At 37.7% G+C, this 14,013-nt stretch overlaps 1 protein-coding gene across 17 annotated transcripts in view; it reads left to right on the top strand.

Moving 5' to 3' along the window:
- Nucleotides 1-14,013, top strand: part of mycbp2 (MYC binding protein 2) — a 306,540-nt gene that overhangs the window by 270,484 nt on the left and 22,043 nt on the right. For all 17 annotated transcript variants that reach the window (XM_062533688.1, XM_062533704.1, XM_062533694.1 and 14 more), the window contains 4 exons: nt 768-867; nt 8,508-8,627; nt 8,791-8,892; nt 8,990-9,118. In XM_062533688.1, the coding sequence (XP_062389672.1) occupies nt 768-867; nt 8,508-8,627; nt 8,791-8,892; nt 8,990-9,118 (451 nt within the window). The remainder of the gene's footprint in view (nt 1-767; nt 868-8,507; nt 8,628-8,790; nt 8,893-8,989; nt 9,119-14,013) is intronic.

The raw sequence follows: 14,013 nt of genomic DNA, 5'->3' as shown, positions 1-14,013 counted from the left end.
TATTGTAAACAAAGTAGGCTAGGCTAGCATAGTTGGTTAGCTTATTATAGTCTACCGGTTGGACTGTTCAGCTTCCCCATGTATGTTTAAGTTTCAAGGTAGGCTAATACCTTTTCTCCTCGGGACAAGCCCTTTTGAGTCTTGGAGTTGGAAAACATTGACATGATCAGTCAACTTGAATGCAAGAGTTTTGATAAAATTTGTGCAGTATGCTATGATGCTAACCGGATTTTATTATAATTTTAGCTTGTCGTCTTCTATGAGTAACTTTCACGATTCTGAATGAGCATGTGAGGGGCGGGTGTCCATTGAGCGCGCACGAGAGAGAGAGGGAGAGCGAGAGAAAGCGGGCCAAGGACAGGGGGTTTACTTCTACACAGTTTGGATAAGTTGCACGCATAGTCTACAATGAAAACGTGTGAAAGAAATGTATGCTTTCACCCGAGCAGCATCAGGTGCACCAGTGCGACCTAGAATTTTTTTCAGGCGCACTCTTAGCATTTTTGGTCGCATATGCGACCAAATTGGTCGCACTCTGGAGCCCTGGCACCACTTTAATATTCTGTATTTTCCTCGGACATGTAAAAAACATGTTTAATTGAAACTATATAGTGTGTGTGTATATATATATATATATATAGTATTTATTATTAATAATGTATATACATTATTGTATTTATTTTATATTATTTCAAATAACTACCATTTAATATCTAACTTTGATAATACTGGACATCTCGTACATCTCTGTTCTTTCACTCTCTCAGCTATACATATCGGAAAGGAGAGAGTCACTGGTGGATGAAGGGATCCACACCTCCACAGATTGCTGAGATTATCATTAAGCTGGTCAAAGACATGGCTGCTGTGAGTACCATGTATCTCTAAGATCTATCTTTTTATACAGGGCATGACTACATACAGAAAGTGACTTGTCGATATGGATTTAATGGAAACTCAACCAGACCAATGAATCAGCATACCAATATCAACGGCTGATTGATTAATTAAAGGAAAGCTGAATTTCCACTAGTTACAGTGCCTATAGAAAGTCATCATACCCTTTTGAAAAAGTTACTTTTTTTGTCTTACAGCCTGAAATCAAAACCCATTTAAAAAAAAATCTTTTCCAGTTTTATTAACAAATGTAGCTGTACAACATCAAAATAATGAAAAAAAAGTCAACAGTTCTGAAAATTAATAAAAAAATAAAAACTAGAATAACAGGGTTGGAAAAGTCATCATACCCCTGACTTAATACTTTGTAAAGCTTCCTTTTGCTTTCATTACAGCCATCAATCTGTTTGGATATGTCTCTATTATAGCTTTGCACACCTAGATAGGGGAATATTTGCCCAATTTTCCGTGCAGAAATTTTCAAATTTAGTCAAATTCTGTAGGGAATGGCGATGGACTGCTCTCTTCAAGTCAATCCACAGATTTTCTATAGGATTTAAGTCAGGGCTCTGACTTTGCCACTCAAGGATATTCACCATCCTATCCTTAGGCCACGGCTTTGTTCTTTTGGCAGTATATGTTTAGGATTATTGTCGTGTTGGAAGGCGAATGACCTCCCCATCCTCAGCTGTCTAGGAGAGGGACGCAGGTTTTCCTTAAGAATGTGGGTGTACTTGGCAGCATCCACTTTCCCTTCTATCCTGACCAATTGCCCAGTTCCCGCTGAAAAGAAACATCCCCACAACATAATGTTGCCCCCACCATGCTTCACACTAGGTACAATGGTAACTTTTGGTGAATTTAGGAGAAATAAACAGGGGTGTGTAGACAAAATGTAATGAAACACCTAAATGTGTAAATCGGACTATGTTCAAGTTCAAGTTCAAGTTTATTGTCATGTACTCATAAAAAGCATTGATAAGTAATGAAATTCCTTGTGCTCAAGTGTCCATTCAACTACAGAAATATATGTGACCCTGTAAAGCAAAATCAGTCGCTTTGCGCACGATGCTGTTTTGAGAAAATCCACAATAAACAAACTTCCTGGTTAAAATGTTGAATTTCACGTTTTCGCATAATTCGACAGTATACCGTCTACAGTTTCATATCGTGAACTCATTTCATGGAGAAACATAAGTTTTGACTTATTGTAAAAATTAGTCTAACTTAGTCGTAGCGTCATTGAGCTACGGAAAACTGGTATCTCACCTGCATGTAAAACAATATAGGCCTAATTAGGCTATATATAGCCCAGTGATTGCTCAGAATTTGGGAAACCTGCATTTAGTCTACCTTTTTTTGTTCCGTGTCAGCATTCATTCAAAAATTAGGCTATTTGATATCATTGAACATAATTAGACTAAGGATTTTCCTATACAAATTCTGATTCAGCCGTTCCTCACATGAATGCGTTGAGGCTCCCAAGCATAAAATGCAGGCATAGAATATTACAGTATTCTATACAGTATTACAATATTACTAAGAAACTCTTTATTAACGTCTTCATCAATGAACCAAAACAAAAATCAAAACCAAAACCCACAGAGCCCGATTGAGTGCGTCATTGCTCCGCGATTATAAATTGCAGAGAGATGAGACCTTTATTGCACGAAAGAGCAGACATGGGGCTTTCCAACGAGCCACTTTATAAGTTGCGCAAGGACGCACATTGCATGCTCATACCAATTGTAGGCTATATGCCTTGATGACATTAAATTAAGAAGTATTTCCTGATTGGGGAAACTTTTAGTTTATTTTTCTTTCAGTCCATGGTGCCACCATTCGATCTTGCTGCAAATTATCAGACTTGAGAAGCACGCATCGCATCGGCAACTTCGCTGCTCAGTAGCCGAATTTTCTGTCAAGGAAGCCAGCAGTTTGAGAAAAAAGAAAGCATATGCTCTGAGAACAGAACACTGCATGTCAAGTGTAGCCGAGGGTCTGTCTACGCAGAAACAACAAGTGCATTTCTACATGTTCGTGACAAAATGTGGGGAATAGAATCGCGTTTCAGTGGGAATGCTGCAAATTATGTTTTACTCTTCTAAAGACAATTATGTACGATATAAATGACAAAAAAATAACAGCATATTTTTTTTTACTGACAAACCGGGGCAAACATGTGTTTCTTAGCGTCTTGAAACTTTCTTCTGTGAACTGAAAGTCCGATCAAACTTCATTCAAAGGCAGTCCATAATTCAAATGAAATAGTTTTCTAACGAAAAAGTCCTAACTTTTATAATAGGCCCAAATAATAGAATATTTAAATAGACAAGATGTGTGTGGTGCGTCGGAAAATGGGACATTTTATTTGTAATTGTTTCCCGCCTGATCAAAACCGTTCAGGAATTATTTATGCAAAAGTGAAACGTTCGTAATTCATTCTCCCTCCTTCGCTTTCGGTTCGGAATGAAACAGCATAAGAGAGCATAAACCATATAGTTTCTCCTGTAGGCCTATTTTATTTTAGAAAATTTGACAACAGCCAGCTTACATTTCAAATAAACATATAGCCTAATGTAGGCCTATACATAGGCAAGAGGTTTGTGGTGCGTCGGAAAATGGGACATTTTTTTTTTTAATTGTTTCCTGCATTTAGAATCAAGAATAACATTTGTGAACCATTTTGTTTTGTTGCCAGCATAAAGACAAGCATACCATCGGTCCATCCGCACATTTGAAATAAAATGTATGAATTGACCCAAAAACGAGAACACAAGTTGTGCTTCGGACATAGGCTTATGCTTTTAGTGGAAACTGGCCCCGTGACCTCATGAACCATTAGTGACAGCAAAACAAACCTAAACGAAACAGCCAGATGCCTCTTCATAAAATAGGCTAACAGAAGACACCTTCATAAACAATAACAAGTTTTATCGTGAGACTAGGCTGTTAAAAGCAGAAAAGATGTTCAGCTTGCTTCGGGATTTAATTCACTTTTGGATTGTTTGGCTAGTGGTAAATGCCGACATTCCTAACCCTGCTCACAAGTGCCACCTGGTGGTTGTTTGGGTCATTGCAGCTTCACTTGGGAAAAATAAATAAAATACACGTGATTCACGCGTGAGGTCTCATGAGAATCTCACGTGAAAATGGCCAATGTCAACCAACGGCCACTGTATCTTGCTCTTCTCAGACTCTCCTCTTCCTACTACTGTAACTTTAGGCTAACGTTATCTGTCTTGTGAGTGAGTGAGTGAGTGAGTGAGTGAGTGAGTGAGTGAGTGAGTGAGTGAGTGAGTGAGTGAGTGAGTGAGTGAGTGCGTGCGTGCGTATTCATGCACATTTGGTGTGTGTGTGAGAGAAGAACTATGTTTGAATTAGGCTTGAATTAGGCTACAACAATTAAGAGCTTAGATGTCCAGCTGAAGACGTTTAAATGGGCTGCTAACAAACTAATGAATGGAAAGTTTAGTTTTAAAATATTGCCAGGATCAGTTGATAAGAGCGACATGTACTGTCGATGTGAACTTAGTTACCATCGTAGCACGACTAGTTATTATTAGCCGCATTGAGAATTTGCACGAAACTTAGAAGACTAGGTAGAGCAGGCGTTGGGGCAGACTCAGTTGCGCTAACGGGAGAATAGCCTACTGGACTTGGTAATGAGAACTATCTCGAGGTAACATTAATGTGAGTGTATGTGTGTCTGTGTGCAACATCCCTCTGGCTCTTCTCTCCTACTGCTGCGTTATTTGTCTTGTGCCTGCGTGCATGTGTGTGTGTGTGTGTACGCGTTCATGCACATTCGGTGTGTGTGTGTTTGTGTGTGTGTGTGAGTGAATGTGTGTGCATTCGTGCACATTCGGTGTGTGTGTGGGAGAGAGAGAGAGATAGAGAGAAGAACTATGTTTGAATTAGGCTTGAATTAGGCTACAACAATTCAGAGCTTTTTTTATGTTATTGCAGTATCTGAACTTCTAGGAGGAGAGATGTTTGTTTCTTGCTCAGTAGCCTAGTGCTGCCAGCATTGTGTCATCTGTCCCAATAGCCTACTCATTGACAGTATTACTACAGACATGAATGGCTTTAACACTTTACTGTGGTTTGCAATAAAAATTAAAAAAAAAACATTTGCTCAAAGCAAGCCTATCCACTTTACTTTGATATGAGTATTAAAATGATAAATCAAGGGACATTTTGAACAGATAAAAATGTGCGATTAATATGCGATTAATTTTTTTAATCGATTGACAGCACTAATATATATATTTTTAAATGTTGTTGTAGTAGTGTGAAAATGCATGCTAAGGTGGCAAACTAGCTCAAAATCTCCAAATTGGCCAGTGCATGAAAAAACAATGTTTGGTAACACTTCACATTACAGATCGGTAATAAGTGGGTAATGTTATGGTAATATGTATGCAATTTCATGGTAATAATATTTTTAAACCACATATTACAAATAATTATTGTGTAATTTCTAGACAATTACTGTGCAATTACCATACAACAACAATGCAAATAACTTGGATTTAAGGGTAAAATAAAATGGTAATAACTGCTGTAAATATGTACTTACCGAAGCAATAAATATTTAGGATTTACTTATTGTGCCATAATACGTGACATGTAATCTGTTGTTATGATTAAATACATTAGGTAATTTCACAATAACTATATGGCATCAGGGCTGTAAAATACTGCACATCGAGGCCTCCTATTTTCACGGCAATCAGCGACATACAGTATGCAGCCTTCTTTTACTGTCTATGCGCACGACAGGTGATTTCATTCAGCAGCATCATGGCCAAGCGACAAGCAAAGTTTGATCTAAGGGACGTCGGCTTTATTAAGAGGACAAAAAGTTGATGAATTAGAAAGAGTACATTTATACTCAAACCTGAAACGCCCAGTCTCCCTTGTTTGCTAAAGTGAAGGTACCTAGCCCGCTAGCGAGAGCTAGGTGTTCACTCCAGCTGTTTCTGAACAAACTTGCCATAATGTCATTGGAAAGGATAGGCTACCGTAGCGGCTCATGGCGAGCTAACGCAATGTTGTCCAACTTTTTAGATCATGTTGAGAGTGATGTATGAATGCATCCTCACCCACACGAAAGAATAGTTTTGTAGTGTGCAGTTCTGCAAATAGACAATGTCACGAGGTGGCTGAAGAGACAAACGTCTGAACATTCATCTTTAGAATTATTGTTCCGCTGTGCAGTATAGCCTCGGCACAAAGAATATGCTTTTGTTTTGCATTTTTAAAGGTAGAATGTAAGACTGAGACTGAGCTACAAAATATCCCACCAACATTGTTGTGTGGCAATTAAAGTTTCTGTTCTAGGCTACTGTATAATTCCAGAGTGAAAGCAAAAAGTCTCAACTTTTTTGTTGGTTCCATTTAACTTGGCTGGATTGGTAATTATAACAAGTCATCGTTGAATGCATTATTTAATTGATGTCTGGTTCACTAATTCAGATATGATAGATATTTAGTATATTTAAGTGATAATGATGGCTAAAATAGATAAAATGTTAGTGACACATAAAATGTACATTGGAAGAAATGTAGGATTTGCCAATGTCCAGCAGGTCACGCTATAAATGGACTAGAATACAGGAAATTGCATCTTAAAAATGAAAACAATTCTGGGGGAGGACCCCAATATCCCCCGCAAGACTAATTCCCAGATGTGCATTTTAAAATCCACCATCCCCCCTGCCATTTTTTAACAACTCGACTACTGCATAGCACCATCATGTTGGTGTAATTACAGAAATATTATGTCACAATAAGTAAATCCTAAATATTTATTGCTTCGGTAAGTACATTTGAGTTGTGAGCAATGTTAATGTTAATGGCTTAAAAATGTGAATTTGAAAGCGTATGGCTGTGGGCCTATGCTAACCCACTGTTTGCTATTTTGGGCTGGAGCTCTTGCCCGTGCTAGCTCAGTACTGCGTGATCAACGAAAAATGCTTCTTCCGTGGCTTAGTTGATGTATTTTCATTCAGAAAAACACAGTTTGTTCAACTTCCGCCAAACTTACACTTTAACCACAACAGTACAAACGGCCATTTTCAGAATAAGACGTCTTAAAATAACTCAAACTCTGTACGAAGTGCTTGGCTAGATGTTATTTTTTGCCTTGTATATGATGTAGTTTCCCCTGTTCCTTTACCAAAGCACAATCATATTATTTACAGTGTTGGTCAAGTTACTTGGAAAAGTTAATTAGTTACTGATTATTTATCCAAAAAAGCAATCCTGTTACTTTACTGATTACTTTTTTCCAAAAGTAATTTGTTACTTTAATTAGTTACACACTAGCTAGGCTACACAACCTGATATGTTATAAAGCAATACACCTTTCAGCCTAATTCTATTCTTTCTGCATATTCCATCATATAAAATAGAATCAGGTGTTATGTCTGAAAGCGACTACAGAGAACACAGATGATAGCCTACAGGCTCTACCTATTTATTGACATTTTACTCATTGTCTCGCTAATACTCACAAACATAACCCTTATGTCCACCGAAAACAAGTTCGAACGTCAACAACCTCAATTTCGAATTTGAAAAGACATTTGAGTTGAAGCAGCAGTCCAAAGTGAAAGCTATAGGCGAAAGCATAAGTCATCGAAATGAAATGAAAGCAGGAAGAAGAATAAAAGTGAAGTAAAGATAATGTTACGACCCAGGCTCGTATGGCCAGCAAACATGAACTGGAAGCCAACACAAAATGCAATTTAAACACTTAAGTTTATTTACTAATAACAAAATGTCCAGGGGATATGATAGGGCTACTGGTTGCAGATGTAAAGATGGCAAATTTCGGCAATAACGTAGTAGAGTTTGAAGGGAATGGATGAGTAAGCAGGTTGGGAAGAGTAATAGTGTATGTGCAAAATGAGTGGATGTTGAGTGTCTGCATGTGTGTGGAGAGTGAAAGTCTTGGTGTGTGCGCGTGAGTGCAAGAGTCAGAATGTCCGAGCAGAGAGAGAGTTCCCAGCCAAGTGAGGCTGATCTTCAGGCGTATAGACCACGCCCACTCCAGGTGCAATCAGTCAATTAACAACTCCCCACCCACAGTCGAATGCATAGGCCACTACACAGACAGCAGGGGGAGCAGAGGGTCGTCACAATAAGTAAAAGAAGTCCAAGCCCCGAACTATGGGAAAAGTTAAGGAAAACTCCGACTCATGTAGGCTATTAAATGCAGCATGGTCATGCCCTCTCCCGCACTCCATTGTCTTGCTGATACACGTCTGTTGTTTACATCTCTCGCAATGCGTTGCACGTTATTATACACGTCACCAGACAGTCTCACAAAGCAATTAAAATCACCGTTTAGTAACGCAGTAACGCAGCCTGCTTGCAGGAAAGTAACGGTAATCTGATTACTGTTTTTTCAATTGTAATCCCTTACTTTTCTCGTTACTTGAAAAAAGTAATCGGTTTACAGTAACGCGTTACTTCTAACTGCCCATCACTGATTATTTATGACTGAAAGTTCATTGAAACTTTTATTAATATGTTTGGTGGTTGAGTTGCTCACTAATGTCATTATTTGTTGCCAATCTGTTTGTGTTTGCCCTCCTCAGGGGCATCTCTCAGATGCCTGGTCTAGAGTAACAAAGAATGCCATTGCAGAGGCCATCATTGCACTCACCAAGATGGAGGAGGACCAACGCCTACCAGCGCGCTGCATAGCCACAACCCGAGTATGCTCTATACAAACTCATTTAGTGCTTTATTGGTTTTAGGTCGTGTGAGGTTTTTTTTTTTTTTTAAATGGACACAATATGATTGCATTACCTCTTTAACTGAAAGACTACTCATGAAGAGCAATAACTGAATAACATCACGCTCTTCTGTGTCCCCAAGCTGTGGCTGGCCCTGGCGTCTCTGTGTGTGCTGGACCAGGACCATGTTGATAGATTGTCCTCAGGTCGTTGGATGGGCAAGGATGGGCAGCAGAAGCAGATGGTACTCACACTTCTGTGTTTTCATTCTCAGAGTTGAAGAGTGTAGAGGGGCCAGTCTGTCTTTCAATTCTTCTCTCTTCTTCTCATTTCTCTTACAGCCCATGTGTGATAACCATGACGATGGAGAGACTGCTGCCATTATCTTGTGTAATATGTGTGGCAACCTGTGCACTGACTGTGACCGCTTTCTCCACCTGCACCGCCGTACACGATCTCATCAGAGACAGGTTAGCATTCTGGATCCTGTTAATAACCAGATCAATATGTAGATGTTTTTCACCATACCAGTGATTTATTAACTGCATTTGTCATATTATAGGATTATGAAAGCTGTTTTGACAGCCAGTTGGTAGAATGACCTAGCAATTTCCTATGCGCCTCAAGATAGCAATGCGCCAACAATGCATGAACACATATAGTCCCAAGTTTATTTACTATTTCCTACAGTGTGCATGCCTGATGCCTGGGCCAAGACTATTAGAGGACTTGCACTGGCTGTTCCTCGAAAAAAATGCACTATTACATCTAAAAAGTCAGTCAGTTTTGTAACCAAAAAAATACATCTGAAGCCATGTATGATCTACCTGTCACCCACTAGCGTGTAGTAATCGGTAACCACCTACAAAGCACACCCCACTCAGTAGCTTTTTTTTGCTGTTTGAAGCTAATGTGACTGTAGAGTTAGCCTATCAAAGTAAGCTTGAAATGATAATGTAGCTTACACACCCATAGTCTGGAGCACAGTCTCTGTATGCTGTTCAATACATACAGTCAGCAACAATGAATGTTGCTTGTGAACATTAGAGTTGTAACAATAGTACAACATTCAGGGCCAGATGTACTAAGACAGCGCTAACAGCACGTTTTTGTATGCGAACGCTGTGCTTTGCTATATTGGGTGGAATTTACTAAGCTGTCACTTCATTATGTTAACAGTGTTCATCACTGCCTGTCCCTGCCACCTCTACAACGCCAATTGCGTGTGCAGAGCTGAACCACAAGCGCAGTTGAATATTGCTACAAAAAAGAATCCAAGTTTAGCAATCATACATGATACAAAGATGTCAACGAGCAGCGACAGACAGAGTGCCAAGTAGTTCAACTAATCCACAAAAATACTTGAACTATTTACTGCACGTAGACTAGGGCTATGGCTTAATACTTAGTCTAACAGATTGGGAAGTGTAGGCTATGTTGTGAAAGATACACTACGATAATAGAAATGTAAATGAAAGTTAAAGGAACACTTCACTGTTTTTTCATATTAAACTATGCTATTCCCTTAATTAAGACGAGTTGATACATACCTCTCACGTTTCAATGTGTGCACTCACTGGCTCTGGCGTGCGTCGCAACTTTCATAGCATTTAGCTAGCCCAATGCATTCATTAGGATCCAAACAGAGATGAAGTTAGAAGCCACCAAACACCTCCAATGTTTTCCCTATTAAAATACAGTTACACGAGTAGTCACATGACCAAGTATGGTGAGACAAAATAAAACGTGGTGCATTTCTAAGCAGGCAAAAGGCATAACTATATTGTGTGGCGGAATAACATTGGGAGCACTTAGACTCTGTGCAGTAATATCCTCATTCCAAAGTGAAACTGAAAGTGCAAGAGTGAGGATATTACTGCCCCACACAATATAGTATATATAATGTAAGTCATGAAGTTAAATCAAAGTATATCATATTTACAGTCTATATTGCTCTGCGATCATCAGCGCATCCAATATTCTCGCTTGAATTACTCGCGGGTCAGGCATCGCACAGACATGGCGCGCATATCAAATGAAAGAGGAGAAACAGAGCTTTCCATTGATACCAAATACATTGATCCATTTGTGTTATAAAAACAGCCGAAGTAGCAAACAAATAATAATGCCAAATAGCTTAGGCTACCATTACTATCCTTTGATTTACTCGCGATCAGAAAGATATGGCACGCAGGTCAGATGAAAGAGGATAGCTAGAGCTATCCACAGATACCAAATACAACCTTCTAGGCCATAAAACAGACGAAGTGACAGCAAAATAATAACTTCATTTAGCTCCACTTACCCCATGTTTTTGTGTGGCATAATAGCCTATGTTCATAATCTAATGTTATCATGTGTTTCTCTGTGGCAAGGCACGCTCATAATACCGTTTTGAGATCCTAGCAAACTCCTGTATGGTATCCAATTCAAAACTCATATTGCATCCAAATTTGTTTGACAAATAAACACTTCTTTGCCTTTACTTTGTTCATTGCAATGCAGTAAAAAAATATTATAGAGAATCATCATATGTGCACGTCATGTGTGCTACCACGCAAACAAGTCAGGTCAGATCAGCTTGTGTCACAAATATGGAGCGCAAAAAGTGGCAAAAAGTAATTTTTCACTAAATAAAAATGGCCGTTTATTTCAAGGCACACACCACATATTTCTGTAAATTACCCAGCCCCAATGTATCCCTCCACCATGGTTCTTATATTGCCATTGTCAGGGCAGTCAGGCCTACACAACCATGAAAGTCATGTTGAGCTGTGAGCTTGCTGTGGTGAGATACACATCAAAATGTAAGAATTTGTATAGTATGCTTTATACATTTGTTCTATTTAAAAATCTAAATCAAATCAATGCAAGTATTTATACATGATATTGTGGCAGATCTGGGTAGCCTAGACTGTGCTGAAAAAAGCTATATGTAGCATGTGTGAATGGCACTTACAATGACCCGGATAAATGCTTCTAACTAGAGGTAGTGAAAATGCCCTTAAAACAGCCTAGGGCTCATATACATGATTTCATAACAGGCCAAATACAAAATACTAAAAAATATCTGATTCTTGATAATTTGCCTAAAACATGTCTCACTAAGAAAAGTGCTGATTCTGTTGGAAATTAATCCATTTCCATAAACCATTTCCATGAACAAAAAGAATCAAGGTTATAATCAGGGGGTCCTTTGCACACATGTGAGGTTCTTTTAAAGGTTTATTTTATTTTTGTATTAATTTAATGATTATATGCTGGCCCATACCCTACAAAATCAGTTGTCCTCGAATAGGAGATAATCATTTTGACTTGATTAAAAACACTAAAAGCAATCATTTAATTTAATGATATCTTTACCACATGAAAGAGTACACTGTATTATATATTAGAATCTCCAAACAGTACGTTTTGAGCAATATTTACTATTAATGTGTAAAATGTGTCCCACATTTTCGTCACCACTGTCAGATATTTATAAAAGGCAATAAAATCAGGCAACTACAAGGTCAACTACATTCTTGAGGACCTCATTTTCAAACCTTCAGCCGTACTGCATGCTTTAAGATCACTCAAGCTCCCATTAGTTTGCTATTTTCTCTTAAAGCTGTTCATATTTTTGGACACTGCTACTGTCACAACCATAACATGTCAACACCGTCTCTTTTGTATACAAAATATTAGATTAGATTATAAAATAAATGTATACTTTTTAAGAAGAGGTTTGAAGTAGCCAGCAATATGATGCAAACAGGGTGGATAATATGAACAATTCATGCATATCATGTGAAAGAGTAGATTTTTGTCACCACCGTCAGATGTCACCACCGTCAGGTTTTTTGCTTAACGGTGGTGAAAAAAGCCTCCAAATGGTCCTCAACGGAGGCTTTTTGGACCAAATAGTTAAATAAAGTTGTCAAGCAAGACTTGAGTGGTATTCATTTTGGAATTTTATGTTGTAATGAAACCACTGTCAACACCGTCAGATTAGTGTCACACCGTCAGATTCATTTTTATTTGTTTGAAATAAATATGCTTACAATATGTTTCTTCAGTGGTGTAGTTATTAAAGTAATAGTCTGTTTTAATTAAAAAATATGGTTGTTGGATTAAAAAAGCATACTTTTTCTATTTAGGCCTAAAACGTTGTATAAGTACTGGAAAAATGCCTTTTTTATGAAAAAAATACAAAAAGGGGAGGTTGCACCGGTACATTGCTGAACAGCTAAGACCTTGGTCTATAATGACATACCTTCAGATTTTGTAATTTAACTAACCTTTTTTTTCAAAATTAAAACCTGTTTTAGGCAAATTCTCAAAAATCAGATTATTTACAGATATATGGGTAACACTTTACATTATAGATTGGTAATAAGTGGGTAATGTTATGGTAATATATATGCAATTTCATGGTAATAATATTTTTAAACCACATCTTACAAATAATGAATTACTGTGCAATTACCATACAACAATGCAAATATCTTGGGTAGAATAAAATGGTAATACCTGCTGTAAATATGTACTTACCGAAGCAATAAATATTTAGGATTTACTTATTGTGATTCTGTAATTACACCAACATGATGGTGCTATGAAGGACTAAATGACATAGTAACTTCTAAGTGTTATGCCACAATTACACAGTGGTCAAAGTTTTTGTAGTAGTTAGTTTGATGGTAAAATGTGACCTGTTATCTGTTATAATGATGAAATAAATAAGGTAATTTCACAATAACTATATTTATATGGTATCAGGGCTGTTAAATACTATTTTGTCTTTTTGAAAGGATTTCAACGACTCCCCACCGTACAGAAAACCTTTCGAAAAGACAAAACAGTTTTTATCAGCCCTGATACCATGTAGTTATTGTGAAATTACCTAATTTATTTCATCATAACAACAGGTAACAGGTCACATATTATGTCGTAATAAGTAAATCCTAAATAGTTATTGCTTCGGTAAGTACATATTTACAGCAGTTATTACCATTTTATTTTACCCTTAAATCCAAGTTATTGGCATTGTTGTCGTATGATAATTGCACAGTAATTGTCTAGAAATTACACATTAATTATTTGTAATATGTGGCTTAAAAATATTCTTACCATTAAATTGCATACATATTACCATAACATTACCCCCTTATTACCGATCTGTAATGTAAAGTGTTACCGATATATGCAGGCTAATATGTCACAGGTCTACTGCTGTGAATAGGCTTAATTCAACTTCGATCATTTTAATGTAGTCTACTGTGGGCAGTGTTGGGAAGGATACTTTCAAAACGTATTCCATTACAGAATACAAAATACATGCCCAAAAAAGTAATTTGTAATGTATTCTGTTACGTTGCTCAAT

Source organism: Sardina pilchardus, chromosome 4 (assembly GCF_963854185.1).
Source record: "Sardina pilchardus chromosome 4, fSarPil1.1, whole genome shotgun sequence".
Taxonomy (NCBI): Eukaryota; Metazoa; Chordata; class Actinopteri; order Clupeiformes; family Clupeidae; genus Sardina; species Sardina pilchardus.
The sequence above is the reverse complement of the archived record's forward strand: the minus strand, read 5'-3'. Positions and strand labels throughout refer to the sequence as shown.